A 13,599-nucleotide genomic window follows, 5' to 3' on the forward strand; every position below is an offset into this window, starting at 1 on the left:
AATAGCATAAATACTTTAAAGTTTATACTTGGCTGCTCTTTAACAAGTTTTACATGTACTTCTTACCTTTTATACTTAAGTATAAGTCTTTTTGTTACTTGATACTTAAGTTACAGTATGTTTGGTCATTTAATGGAAGTAATCTACAATAAAACAAGTTTTACTAAAAAATTCCGCTAAAAATGTCGTGATAATTACAGGGCTTGTTGGGTTGCAAACAAACCTTTGAGATAATTTAACCAACTTCCAGTAGGTGACTACGTTAGCACAAGCACAGGGAGCAGGTATTATGATGCGTTATTTTAAGACAGTAACTACATGAACTAGACGGTAACATTGTATCCTACCAACAATCCAGTTAATTTATGACCTATGGTTGGAAAAAATTTCCAAAGAACAAAACAATTAAGATACATGCCACTCTTCTCAGTGAAGAACTGTTAGAATACACAGAGGCCCTTTTTATCCTTTGACGAACCCACCACGCAACTACAGGAGTAACTGAAAAAAATGTACACGCTCTATGACAGGGGTGCTCTTGTTTTTTCAACCTGCGAGCTACTTTTAAAGTACGCAAGTCCCAAAGATCTACCTCCCACTACAAATATACAAAATATATATATTTACTATATTAAAAAAAGTACATATTTATGTATGTTATTTATGTACTGTATATCAAGGGTATATCAAAGTAACAAGTCAAAATGATCTACCTCTTTCTATAAAACATATAACATATTTAAATCTAACCGGTCTACATATGACAGGGTGCCCAGAGAGGAACTGTGGTATTGTATGAGGAAGTCTGGAGTGGCGGAGAAGTATGTTAGAGCGGTGCAGGACATGTATGAGGACTGTAAGACAGTGATGAGGTGTGCTGTAGGTGTGACAGAGGAGTTCAAGGTGGAGGTGGGACTGCATCAGGGATCAGCTCTGAGCCCCTTCTTGTTCGCTATAGTGATGGACAGACTGACAGACGAGGTTAGACAGGAATCTCCATGGACTATGATGTTTGCAGATGACATTGTGATCTGCAGTGAGAGCAGGGAACAGGTGGTGGAGAAGCTAGAGAGGTGGAGGTTTGCCCTGGAAAGGAGAGGAATGAAGGTCCTCAGTAAGACAGAGTACAGGTGTGTGAATGAGAGGGACCCAAGTGGAAGAGTGAGGTTACAGGGAGAAGAGATCAAGAAGGTGGAGGATTTTAAGTACTTAGGGTCAACAGTCCAGAGCAATGGAGAGTGTGGAAAAGAGGTGAAGAAGTGTGTACAGGCAGGATGGTACGGGTGGAGAAAAGTGTCAGGTGTGATGTGTGATAGAAGAGTTTCAGCTAAAATGAAAGGAAAGGTGTACAAAACTGTGGTGAGACCAGCGATGTTGTTTAGACCTGGTCTAGAGACAAAGTGTCAATGAGGAAAAGACAGGAGACAGAGCTGGAGGTAGCAGAGATGAAGATGCTGAGGTTCTCTCTGGGAGTGACCAGGAAGGATAAGATTCGGAATGAGTACATCAGAGGGACAGCACATGTTAGAGGTTTTGGAGATAAAGTCAGAGAGGCCAGACTGAGATGGTTTGGACATGTCCAGAGGAGAGATAGGGAATATATAGGTAGAAGGATGCTGAGTTTGGAACTGCCGGGCAGGGGGCCTAGAGGAAGACCAAAGAGGAGGTTTATGGATGTAGTGAAAGAGGACATGAAGGTAGTTGGTGTGAGAGAAGAGGATGCAGAAGACAGGGTTAGATGAAGGCAATTGATTCGCTGTGGCGACCCCTGAAGGGAAAAGCCTAAAGGAGAAGAAGAAGAAATCTAACCGGTAAACTTTGACATACTATTGTAAATATTAATGATTTGTATTTCACATTATCAAAGTTTACAGCTAATCAAAGTAGTTGATATCATAATTATATTCAGTATGGCAAAAAATGACACATACTCCTCACTAGTTGTGTATATAACCTGAGTACTGGTTATATGTCAGTCAAAATAGCTACTAAAATAGTCACGAACACAAAAATGTACTTCCATGTCACACCACTTGAGTTTTATTGTACAAACTTAAAAACAGTATTAAAATCGTTCTCCCTTTAATTTTATAAATGTTTCTTAAAACCTGATTGACTGTCAGCACAACAAATATTACAGCAATGCAAAAGAAAAATACCTAAAAGGACAATACAAATACTACAGTGGAACTCGTTTCTGTGGCCGCCACTCGGACCCATTTTTCAAAGGAACGACACCTTTGGGTCTCATATTTTATGTGGACAAAGGCGATTGACCATGTCTGTGGATGCCGACGTAAGCGGGCACTTTTTAGCAAGACCAAGATGATGATGGACCAGGGCTTGATGAGGTAGTCCACATAGACTGGCTGCCGACAAACTGGACTGAGCGAGTTCCACAGCAACTTCTCGCCATGTCAGAACACCACCATTCACCAAACAATGCACTGCTGGCACAAGGTGATCTGGCACACTGATCGCAGTCAATCTTGATTGTGGCCCGCGTCTCCGTATGAGACACTGTAATGAGCTGCAGTGGCGGACTACCCCCCACGATACACCTTTTTGCCTGAGATTGCCACAATCAGTGTAGAACATGCTGAAGGCAAATAATATTTTTAAAACTGCAGCTAAAAAAAAATAAACATGATGAAATAACGACTACATTTAGAGTCACTCTGTCATATTGGTGTCAGATGCAACCATAACTTAACCTCAGGGCGGCACTAGCAAGTCCATTCTGAAGGTCTTAATCCACCATAATAATGCCTGGCACCATGATACGTTTGTCAAGAGCTGATAGAAGTACATGAAATGTGAAAAATGTCTAAAAACTGTGACCAGCGTTAAAAACCCCGCAGTTATGGCAGTGAACGCATCATATTTCCTCCCAATAAACCCAATCAAGTATAGAACAGCTGTCACGTGTGCTCCCAGTGTAGATGTAGGTGGGGGTGCTGTTTAAGCTGACAAAGCAACTCTTCTTCTGTTGGCTCCTTGATCTGCTCTCTGGAGAAGGCGTGTAAACACACATCAATACTCATAATATTTCTCATTTAATAAACATCATGACATGTACAGTACGTACTTGAATATGAGTTGAACAGAGGTCTCATATCGGATTCGTTCCACATCTGTAACAGAGCAGCTGTGACTGCGATCCCACTTATACGTGAAGTTCTGTCAGAAAATGCGCAGAAAAAAAAAAGCTTTTTCAACTGTAAAACTGAGGACGTTACACACAATCATCATGGCGTTCCATTAAAAGCGTCAAGGATACAGTGAGGAAAATAAGTATTCGACCCCCTGCTGATTTTGTACCCTCTTACAAAGATATGAATAGTACATCATTTTTGTGGTACCTTTTTTTGTAACAGAGGGACAGAACGTCCAAAGTCCAGAGAATAACATGTAATTAAAGGTTATGAATTACGGTATATTAGATTGAGAGTAATAAGTATTTGATCCTCACAGAGCAGTTGCACCTCCTTGGAACACACAAATGAATCCTGTCCCTTGTTTATCACGGTTGACAAATTTAAATATTAGTCAATGACAACACAACCGAACAACTGATGTGGACATGTGCGGCTTATACAGCCGAACTTACGGTAAATAAATGATAAATGTCTATTTTTCACTTGTGTAATTGAAGAAATTTGTCAGTGAACAGGTGCTGACCTCTAGGATGAGCGCCACAAACAAGTTGACCCACATGACCGAGGACGTGAGCCACCAACACACAAAGTAGATTTTGGACCACCTGAGAAACGTAAAACACAGCTGAGTTCCCTCAAGGTCAAAAGCAACAGCTGCTGTCAGTCATTGTTTTTTTCTCACTCGCTGGTATATCTGGTGTATGCATCCATGAAGGCCTGCCAGTTGTTGATGATCATGATATTATACAGCAAAATGATGGAAGCCTAAGAGACAGGAGACACAGATACATGTGTGGTGTCTTGTAAGAACAACCGCAACAAATCCCAACAACAAAGATGTGACACATCTTGTTACTTACAGCAAAGTCATCAAAGTTATTGGGCCAGTAGCCGAGCTGTTCATAGGTCCCACATTCATTGCTGAAGTTTGAGGTGATGTTTTCCATGGTGGTGTTAGAAAGCACACTGGCAGTCAAACATACACAACATGAAATAAAACATGAGGGAATACACACAAGTTCCGAGACAAACGTTTTATGGACTGATGAATTTTTTAGGCTCCGCTTTTTGACATCTTCTCCTTTGACATCTTTCTGACATCTTCTGGTGTAGCCATGTACTTTTGTTCATGAAGTCTTCTGTGAAGAGCAGATCGCGATACCTTCACTCCTGCCCTTGTAGGTTGTTGCTGATGTCACTAACAGTATTTTCTTCACAGCTCTCACAATGTTTCTGTCATCAACTGCTAAGGTTTTCCTTGGTCTACCTGTTTGACGTCTGTTACTTCTTCCTCAGGCCATTCCAAATGGTTGTAGTGGCTATGACTAATGTTTGGGCAATGTTTCTGATTGAGTTTCCATCTTCTTTCAGATTCACAACTGCTTGTTTTTCCACCCTCTGGTTTTCATCTCTAAATGCAGCCTACACAGGGAAAACTTATCCTACCCAATCTGAAACTGAACATTCAGTGCTATTTATTGATTGAATAAGTCAAAATAATAAGTCATGGGCACCAAAACACACCTAACATACCTGGAAATAAAAGCTGAACTATTGCTCTCTGCTCTCATATTCATCTTTTGGTGTCAAACCCAAATGTTTTCAGTGTAGAGCAAAAATAAAGGAATTGACCTCACTGTCCCAATACTTATGGACGGCACTGTAATTTAATTTAATTTGCCTAACTGGCCATAACGCATGAGCATGTCATTTGTTTTAAAAGGCTAAAAAACATTGGTGTATTTTTTGGTGTATTTTATACCTACAATGTGTGGTGGGAATATTAAAAAACGGTCCAAAGGAACCTAAGGATGGGCTGCATGCTTGTGGAGATGCTCTGCACGCTTCCGCCTCACCTTTTTTTGCACATTACCCAGGCTGCACGCCTGGATTGTCACTCCCACGCCAAATGTGTCGCCTTTCGGCGACTCGGTAGTAGCAACGACTGAGTAAACCCATGAAGCGAGAAACACTTCCAGTCCCTCACTCAATGTCTACAGCGTGGGAATTCAGTATGCCTCCGTGCCAAACCAAATTTTTTGTGACATGGGTTCATAAGGGTTTAACTGGTTAGGGTAAATATTTTAGCCAAAGATGTAATCATGTGTCCCATTTTTCTCTATGCAAACATCACATTCATGATTGATTCTATTTCATGATTGATTCTGTTTAGATCATTCCATACCTCATGTGTGCTGGCGGTTTAATGACTCCCTCAAACAGCCAGATGCCAAATACAGCAAACACATAATAAACCACCTGCAGAAAACAATGTGCATGTTAATACTCATCAATCATCCTAATAATAATTTTAAAAAACAATACGTTGTGAACGTTTACTCTTTGCTCATCTTTGCAGTGAAGAGCACTTCTTAAATACCCTGATGAGTACTATGTTTTTAATCCAATGTGGCTACTTAAACATTACTAAGGAAGCATGTGACACATGACAGCTGGGTGTAGAGCAGAGGTGTCCAAAGTGTGCGTCCTGGGGGCCATTTGCAGGCCACAGATATTGTCCAACTCTCAATTTCCGATTCCGATATCGATATGTGTACCATCACATATCTTTTCTTGAGTAAAATTGTTGTAAAGTAACAGTACTCTTAAATGAGTACCATTTTTTTGTTGGCTACTCCACCCATCTCTGAGTAGACAATTAATGCATTTTATTTAATTTATTTTTACATTTTATATTGAATACATTTGTGTTTCTTGTGCCTTGATTTAGGTTATTTTTGGAAATATTTAATTTATTTTTAGTTAAAGAAGTTAAAGAAGTAAGAAATTTTAAATACATGAATTTGCTGATCAACTTTAACTTTCATGTCTTATTTTATATTATTATTTTATTGCATTAAAACTACAATATATATATATATATAAACTGTGTATGGTTTTTCGGCACTACTTTGTGCTCTATAGCTGATGTAATGTGAATTACTACTGTGCGGGATCAATAAAGTTCTTATCTTATTATCCAATATGGCGGCAACGCTGAGGTATGGCTCAGTGAAGCGGTATATGGTTTTGACAGCAAAGCTTCCTGTTTCCCAGCGTGCTTTGCTGTACTGTTGTTGTAAAAAGCCGCAGAGTTACATGTTTAGAGCTCACATAGTTGTCGGTTATTCTGTATTATTCGTTGGTGTGTCTTGTCTGTTATCTACCTATTATGTTGCCGTGTGATGTTTTTTTTAGGTCTTTCTTTAAAAAACACCATGAGAAAGACTAGTGTGTGGAATGGTGGCGTGTGGCCCTCCTTTGGATTTCATTATGCTGTATTACAGTAGCATTATGTGACAAATGTTGCATTTTCACATTTTCATGTGTTAAAAATGTTTGTGAAAACAACTGCAAAAGGTAATTTGTGTAGAAAGTGTGAATGCGCAAGAGTTGAACTGAAATGCTGCATGGAAAATGTGAAATTATGGGAAAAGTAGGACTTTCCCAAATGTGACCATTTTTGTAAATTTAGAAAATTGTTATTTAATTTGATTATTTCTTGTAAATTATTTAATTTTAAAATTCAATTTCAAAATCAGCAGGGAAATCTTTCAGCACAATCATTCCAGCACAATTCATGAATAATGAATTGAGGACATCCTGATTTACTCACCACCAGTATCCCTGCAAAGGCTCTCAAGTTTTTCACCAGGTCCAGCAAGGTACTTGCAACTAACGCCATCAGCTGCAGAACAAAAATACTTTATAAGTCTGAGCAAAACATAAAACCTGACTTATAACGCCATCGTAGGAACGGAATTCATATGTAAACCGGGGACCTCCTGTATCCACAGCAGTGAATATCAAATGAAAATACTTCATTTCAATACCAGCCGGTTTTGAAGGCAAGCAAACTGGGCCAGTACAGAATGTGTTTGCACTTCAAACGTGTGTCTCTAAACTTTAAACGTTTTAAAACTGCTAGACCACAGTACTAGCAGCAGCTGGGTTGCTTACTGCACGACTCTTGTATCAATATACAATTATGTACATAATTCATAATGCTATACAGTAATCCCTCACCACTTTGCACTTTCAATTTCACAACTTCACTCTATCATGGTTTCTCAAAAATATATTAATGAATCATGCTGTTTCATGGTTAAATATGGCCTATTATTTGTAAAAAAAATGCTTATTTAAGCATGTGTTATGGATTTTTTGCCTAAATGAAGCATTTTCTAGCATAAAAATGGCTAAATCAGGTAAAATAGAAATATAAGGCACTCAAAATACGTGTACAAATACTGTATGTTGTGATAGATAGTCTCAGTAGGCTAATGTTACTGTAATGTTGGGTGAGACACACAAGCATCAGACTGCAGAACAGGCTTTTACTGCAGGTTTGAAGATCTGACAACAGGCAAAATCATCCCTAACACAAAGTTGCGGAATTCAACTCTGAATCCCTGATGTCACTTCCTGTCTGTCCCACTCAGCTCCCCTAGCACCAGAACACAACTTCAGCAACACACACAAGCATGAGTCTTATTTATGTCATAAATGGCTTATTTTTTCTTATTATGTGTACTATGAGTGTAAAGGTGTCTAGAGGGCTGTAAACCTGTTAAAAACTGTATTTAGAAATAAAGGTTTTCTAACTACCAAAATATTCCATTTATAAATAAGAAATCCTACTTGGCCGTAATTATATCACGAACAGACACGCACACACACACACTCACACACACACACACACACACACACACACACACACACACACACACACACAGTAAAAGTGGAATATAGTCTGCTATCTACCTTGATATCGGGAATGATGCGCAGGAAGCGGAAGACAATCAGCATGTTAACAAAACGAACCATCTCCCACAACGAAAACATACCCTTAGAGGACAGGTTCCTGTGGTGACACATACACACACACGCACGCACGCACGCACGCACACACAGTTTGCAGATCAGCATACCTGGCTGTTCTTAATGTAAACCTGAATGATTTATTATACAGTAATGGTCTACACCAGACACGTCAGAAGCATAATATTGTGTTATACTACACAATATAAATGAAAGAAAAACGTACCCATTTGAACGAGGAAGGCGGTATGTGGCATAAATTGTGATTTGCAGGCCCTAATAATGGAACAAAAAAAAAGTTAGTCACAATCTCCATAAATCGTTCAGTTTAGCCTGATGGAGTTTTTGGGAGAGTCCTGGTGGTTCTGAACATCTTCCAGATTATGGCGGCCACTGTGCTCATTGAGACCAGTAAAAATTATTCTGGACCCTTCCCCAGATTTGTGGCTGGAGACAATCCTGTCTTGGAGGGTCTACAGGTAATTCCTTTGACTCCATGCTTGCTATGTGGTCTGATATGCACTGTCACCTGTGGACCTTAAATAGACAGGTGTGTCCTTTACACTTCATGTCCAAACAATTGAACTTACACCAACGACGCTGTAGAAACATCTCATGGATGATCAGTGGAAGCAGGATGCACATGAGCTACATTTTTTGCTTCACGGCAAAGCCTGTGAATTTTCTGTATCGTAAAAAAATAGACCATAAAAATAGATATTTTTATGCGCGTATCAAGTACTTGCAATTTTTCACCATTTGCTGGTGGTCCGGGATAATAACCCCCGTGAAAAGCAAGGATCTACTGTAAATAACAGACACGAACAATGTTTTCTGAAAAAATACTGAAGCAGAGTTATTGAAACCCCAACTTTAAGACACTCCCAAAACCTCTGGCTGTAGTACACTAGGTCCCCAACTTACGAACACAATTGGTTCCAGACGACGGTTCGCAAGTCGATTTGTTCTTAAGTCGGAGAAAAGGTAATATTACCAATGATATAGGTACTACATGTACGTGTATACATATACTGTATATGCATATGTATGTAAATATGAGTTTGGATGCAGTAGTAATATTAAACGAGGATAATTAATGAAAAAAAAACAATTATAATAAAAATGATATAATAATACGTAATGATAAATGTTATTTACTTTTGAAGAGGAGTGGTCGAGCATACGCCTACGTGACCCTGTGCTGAAATGGTTCATGTCATATCTCACCAACAGGACTTTTTCAGCCAGTCACCTGCTTTAGTGACCTGCTGCAAAGAAAACCTGCAGGGTCTCGGCACTCCATGGCACGAGTTTGACACCCCTGATTTAAATGAAGGAAGAACGGAGTACATTGTTTTTACCCCCGATTTACAGTACAGTGAAACCAATTTTAACACCCCCACCCCTCCTTTTGCTCCTGCCGTTAAAAACCTTGGTGTGTTTTTTGACAACAGTCTAAAGTTCGATAAGCAAATTAATTCTGTGGTCAGAGCAAGTTTCTTCCACCTCAGGCTCCTGGCAAAGGTAAAGCCCTTTTTGTCAAGTACAGATCTCGAAAAAGCGATTCATGCTTTCATCAGCTGGAGGCTTGATTACTGTAATGCCCTCTACACTGGAGTAAATCAGTCCCTCCTCCGCAGGCTCCAGTTGGTACAAAACGCAGCTGCTCGCCTTCTTACTAATGCTCCAAAATACGCCCATATCACTCCAGTTCTCCGTTCTCTCCATTGGCTCCCGGTGCAGTCTAGAATCCATTTTAAAGTCCTTTTATTTGCGTTCAAGGCCATTCATGGACTTACTCCAGCATACTTGGCTGAGCTTTTAACTGTCCATCACCTCTACAGGGCCCTGCGTTCTTCTCAACACACAACATTAGAAGTCCCAAGGATGAAATACAAAAAATGGGGGGATCGTGCTTTTGCTGCATTTGCCCCCACACTTTGGAACTCCCTTCCACCTGCGCTACGATCTACTACAGAGTTGTCAGTTTTTAAATCTCTTTTAAAAACTCATTTATTCAGACTGGCTTATGATACATGATGGTTATATGTACTTTAGTTGTGATTCTGTGCCTGTATTTTTATTTTATTTTATTGTTTTAGTTGTTTTTATTCGATCTTACCCTGTTCTCATTTGCTATTGCGTGTTTTTACTCTTGTGAAGCACCTTGGGCACCATTGGATTGTTGTAAGGTGCTATACAAATAAACTTTGATTTGATTTGATTTGATATGTCGTTGTGGTGGAGGAGGAGGAGTTATTGAAAAAAGTAATAATCATCATCGTCGTTAGACTCTTCTAAAAGAGGTAGTGTTCTGTGGGTGGTGTAGAATTAAGCAGGCCTATTAACTCTTCATAAACTTTAATCACACGCTCTGTCCGGGTTGTATCATAAAACTCTTAGCATTCCTCTCGCCTCTTCCTTGTCTTTCTCTCTTGTTGGTCCCATTAGCAGTGTCACAGTGCCCGCTACTGGTCAAGCATGTAGCAGTATAAATACTGATGGAGCGACTACAAGGCAAAATAAAATAAAATATAGACCAGTCGGCTTGTGTTCGTATCTGTGAATGTTCGCTAGTCGGATGTTCGTAAGTTGGGGACCTAGTGTATATACAAATAAATAACTAAAAAGGGCAGAATAAGAATGATGCAGAGATACACACATTACATTATTGTGAATGCGTCATTACGTTTATGAAAGTAATGTGTGGATGTAACAATGTTACCAGTAGCAAGATGGTCAAGAAGCCATCAAAGATGTTGTTCCTGTAGGACAGGTATCCTTTCCAGCCAAAGGCAAATATTTTCACAGCCATTTCAAACAGGTAGTAGATGATAAAACACAGGTTGATAATCTGACCAAGACAGAGGAAGTGGTTTTGTGTGAATCTCATATTAATACACTCATCAAGTGGTAGTTCAACATGAGATGAGACCTCTGGCGTTGTGGTTGCGCTCACCTCCATGAAGTGGTTGTCTCTCTCTGCGGTGGACTTTTCTGAATTCAGCACCAACACCGTCTGGACAAACAAAGGACATGATGACACCTTTGTGTTATTATGAGTGCGTGCATGTGGTGCAGAAATGTTTTCATGAGGTTTAGATGTGGGGAAAGGAGCCCCTGCACAATGAATTAAGATTTGACCAATAGTAACCCAATGAAGCAATTTCAGTAGAAATTTGCGTGACTGTTAGGTGTACTCCGATAGATCGGCCACCGATCAGTATCGGCCAATTTCAGTGAAAAAGTACGGTATCGGCATATTCCGATACTTGCTTGTAAACACCGATTCCCTTTGGCGATCAGCTCCGCCTGCAGCGACCATCTCCCGCCCAATTTCCCAAGCATTTCAACAAGCATGTCTGCTATGTGCGGCTTCCTGTCGTTGTCAGAGTGAAAAAAAAGTTTTGCACCCTGCACAAAAACGCCTTAAAAAGCTTTAGCTTGGTGTGGCATTTGGTGGACGGGCACTTGGCAGGGTGTGGTGAGTTTTCGTGGCTCGCGATATGATTGTCGGTAGGGCGGCGGCTGATTGGCCAAAATGTAGGACACGCGCCCGTGATAGCCTGAACAGTGGTTGGGTTCGACGGACTGGATGGCCAGAAGTCGCCGGCGGTGGAGGAAACCGGGTTTGCCGACTGCTGGATGCTGTTGCATCCAAAGTCTCCTTAAAGAAGGCGCCTGATTCTCTAAGTTTCACCAGTAATTTTGAAAAAGTACATCAAATATGTTTTTGTCTAAATTTTATGGTTCCCCTTACATACCATACAGCCCAGCGTGTCACGACGGGGTTGCTGCTGTCGAAGACTTGACCCCCGCTATGCAGAGAGGAGGCGGTGAAGTGCAAAATTAAAAGTTAATTAAATTAATTTTAATTTAATTGCACAAGACAACAAGAACAAAACCAAAAGTGACAGAGGAAAAGCTCTGTGGGAAAAATGATACAAGTCTAGGTAAGTCTAGGTGACAGCACTGGAAAGGCAACGAAGTTCATCAACAATGAAGATGACAAACATGACATACCGTACACTTAATTTCACTTGTGGATGATCGGTATCGGTAGCATAAAAACCTGATCGGAGCATCCCTACTGACTGGCTTTTTGCACTACTAACTTGAATATTGAAATTAATTTCCACAAATAGGGGAAGACATTGAAATTGTCCTTTCATTTTCATAGGAAAAATGTCACAGGAAATACTGAATCATGGAAAAATGTGGGAGTTTTTAGATACGTCATTATAAATATCCTCCATGTCATGAATGAACTGAACATTTTCAAGTTAGAAGGGTTTGAAGTGATTGAGAAATGTGGGCAAAAAACGTCGGAATTTGAAATGTTGGACTGTAAAAAAATGGAGAATGATTGTTGAGATGTACTGTAGAAATACAGTCATCCCTCGTTTATCACAGTTAATTGGTTCCAGACCCGCTCGTGATATGTGAATTTTCGTGAAGTAGGATTCCTTCTTGATAAATTGTCGTAGTTTGAGGATAGAAAACCTGTTTATGACCTTCTAAATATGTTTTTTAACATTATTAGTGGGCTCTAGACATAAAATAACATCTCTCTAGTCACCTTTAAACCAATTAGCCAATATAGTAGACATAATAAGAGAAAATAAGACATACTAGATGCCCACATAGTGTGGCACAGTCCAAATCTGTTTGCAAATTATCATCGGCCATTTGTCTTGTATCCATGGTTCCAATTTGGGTTCATTTGGTCAGTTAGTAGAGTGAGTTTGTCAAAATACGAGCTCTGGTCTGCGGCTGGTTCAAACCCAAATAGCTGGCTTACTGTGCGTATTAAAACATGAGCTACGCTGATGTTTTTGTTCATCCCGTCACAACAGACATTCTCCACCAGACTTCAAGTTGATCCATCAAACTGGTTGCAAGTTCAAATGCAGCAAAAGTGACGATAGCCTAGTTCTGAGTGAATTTTGGAGCCACAGGTTACAAATCAGCAAATTTTTGTTTGTTTTCATACTCATTTAGTACCCCAAACAGGCGATTATAGGCGGAGAATAAATGCAACGATTACAATAGGGCCTTCACACGATCAATGGCTCTTAGTGCTCGGGCCCTAAATACAGACTCACATGTTAGCATTGGGAGAGTTCCTTCTACATGTTTCTTTTTTTATTACTTCCGAGATATCTTGCGGTGGCAAATGTTTACTACATTACTGACACCTAGTGACCAGTTTAGAATACTATATATCAATATTTGTATTTTGGTTCATTTAGTCATTTTTGTGCTTGAAAATGCTTAATTTAGGCCAAAAATCTGTAACAGTTGCTTAAAAATGCCTTTTTTTATTAATAAAAAGTGTCATCCACCAAACAGCAACTATATATTGGTTAATATATGTTGAAAAACCGTGATAAGAGTAAAACCAGGAAATTGGAATCGCAATGAGGCTATGGACGACTTTATGCTGAACACCAAGACTGAGGATCAACAAGCGACCATCAGGTTCGGCGATGACCAATCTACCACCTGAGTGAGCCATGCCACCCTTTGGAATAAGTGGAATGTTACAGTAATGAAAAATTAATTTATAATAAGGTTACCTTTTACGTACAATTGGTAAATGATAAAATGTAGTTTGTAA

General features: G+C 39.7%; 1 protein-coding gene across 3 annotated transcripts in view; it reads right to left on the reverse strand.

Moving 5' to 3' along the window:
• Nucleotides 1–2,022: 2,022 nt before the first annotated feature.
• The window catches only part of tpcn2 (two pore segment channel 2), a 50,325-nt gene continuing 38,748 nt past the window's right edge, over nucleotides 2,023–13,599 (reverse strand). For all 3 annotated transcript variants that reach the window (XM_054771410.1, XM_054771411.1, XM_054771412.1), the window contains 11 exons: nucleotides 10,939–10,998; nucleotides 10,705–10,833; nucleotides 8,206–8,255; nucleotides 7,923–8,022; nucleotides 6,775–6,846; nucleotides 5,344–5,417; nucleotides 4,019–4,124; nucleotides 3,841–3,923; nucleotides 3,682–3,763; nucleotides 3,089–3,180; nucleotides 2,023–3,009 (listed from right to left, as the gene is read on the reverse strand). In XM_054771410.1, coding sequence (XP_054627385.1) covers nucleotides 2,922–3,009; nucleotides 3,089–3,180; nucleotides 3,682–3,763; nucleotides 3,841–3,923; nucleotides 4,019–4,124; nucleotides 5,344–5,417; nucleotides 6,775–6,846; nucleotides 7,923–8,022; nucleotides 8,206–8,255; nucleotides 10,705–10,833; nucleotides 10,939–10,998 — 936 coding nt within the window. In that variant the 3' untranslated portion in view covers nucleotides 2,023–2,921. The remainder of the gene's footprint in view (nucleotides 3,010–3,088; nucleotides 3,181–3,681; nucleotides 3,764–3,840; nucleotides 3,924–4,018; nucleotides 4,125–5,343; nucleotides 5,418–6,774; nucleotides 6,847–7,922; nucleotides 8,023–8,205; nucleotides 8,256–10,704; nucleotides 10,834–10,938; nucleotides 10,999–13,599) is intronic.

The sequence above is a fragment of the Dunckerocampus dactyliophorus genome, chromosome 3, assembly GCF_027744805.1.
Source record: "Dunckerocampus dactyliophorus isolate RoL2022-P2 chromosome 3, RoL_Ddac_1.1, whole genome shotgun sequence".
Taxonomy (NCBI): Eukaryota; Metazoa; Chordata; class Actinopteri; order Syngnathiformes; family Syngnathidae; genus Dunckerocampus; species Dunckerocampus dactyliophorus.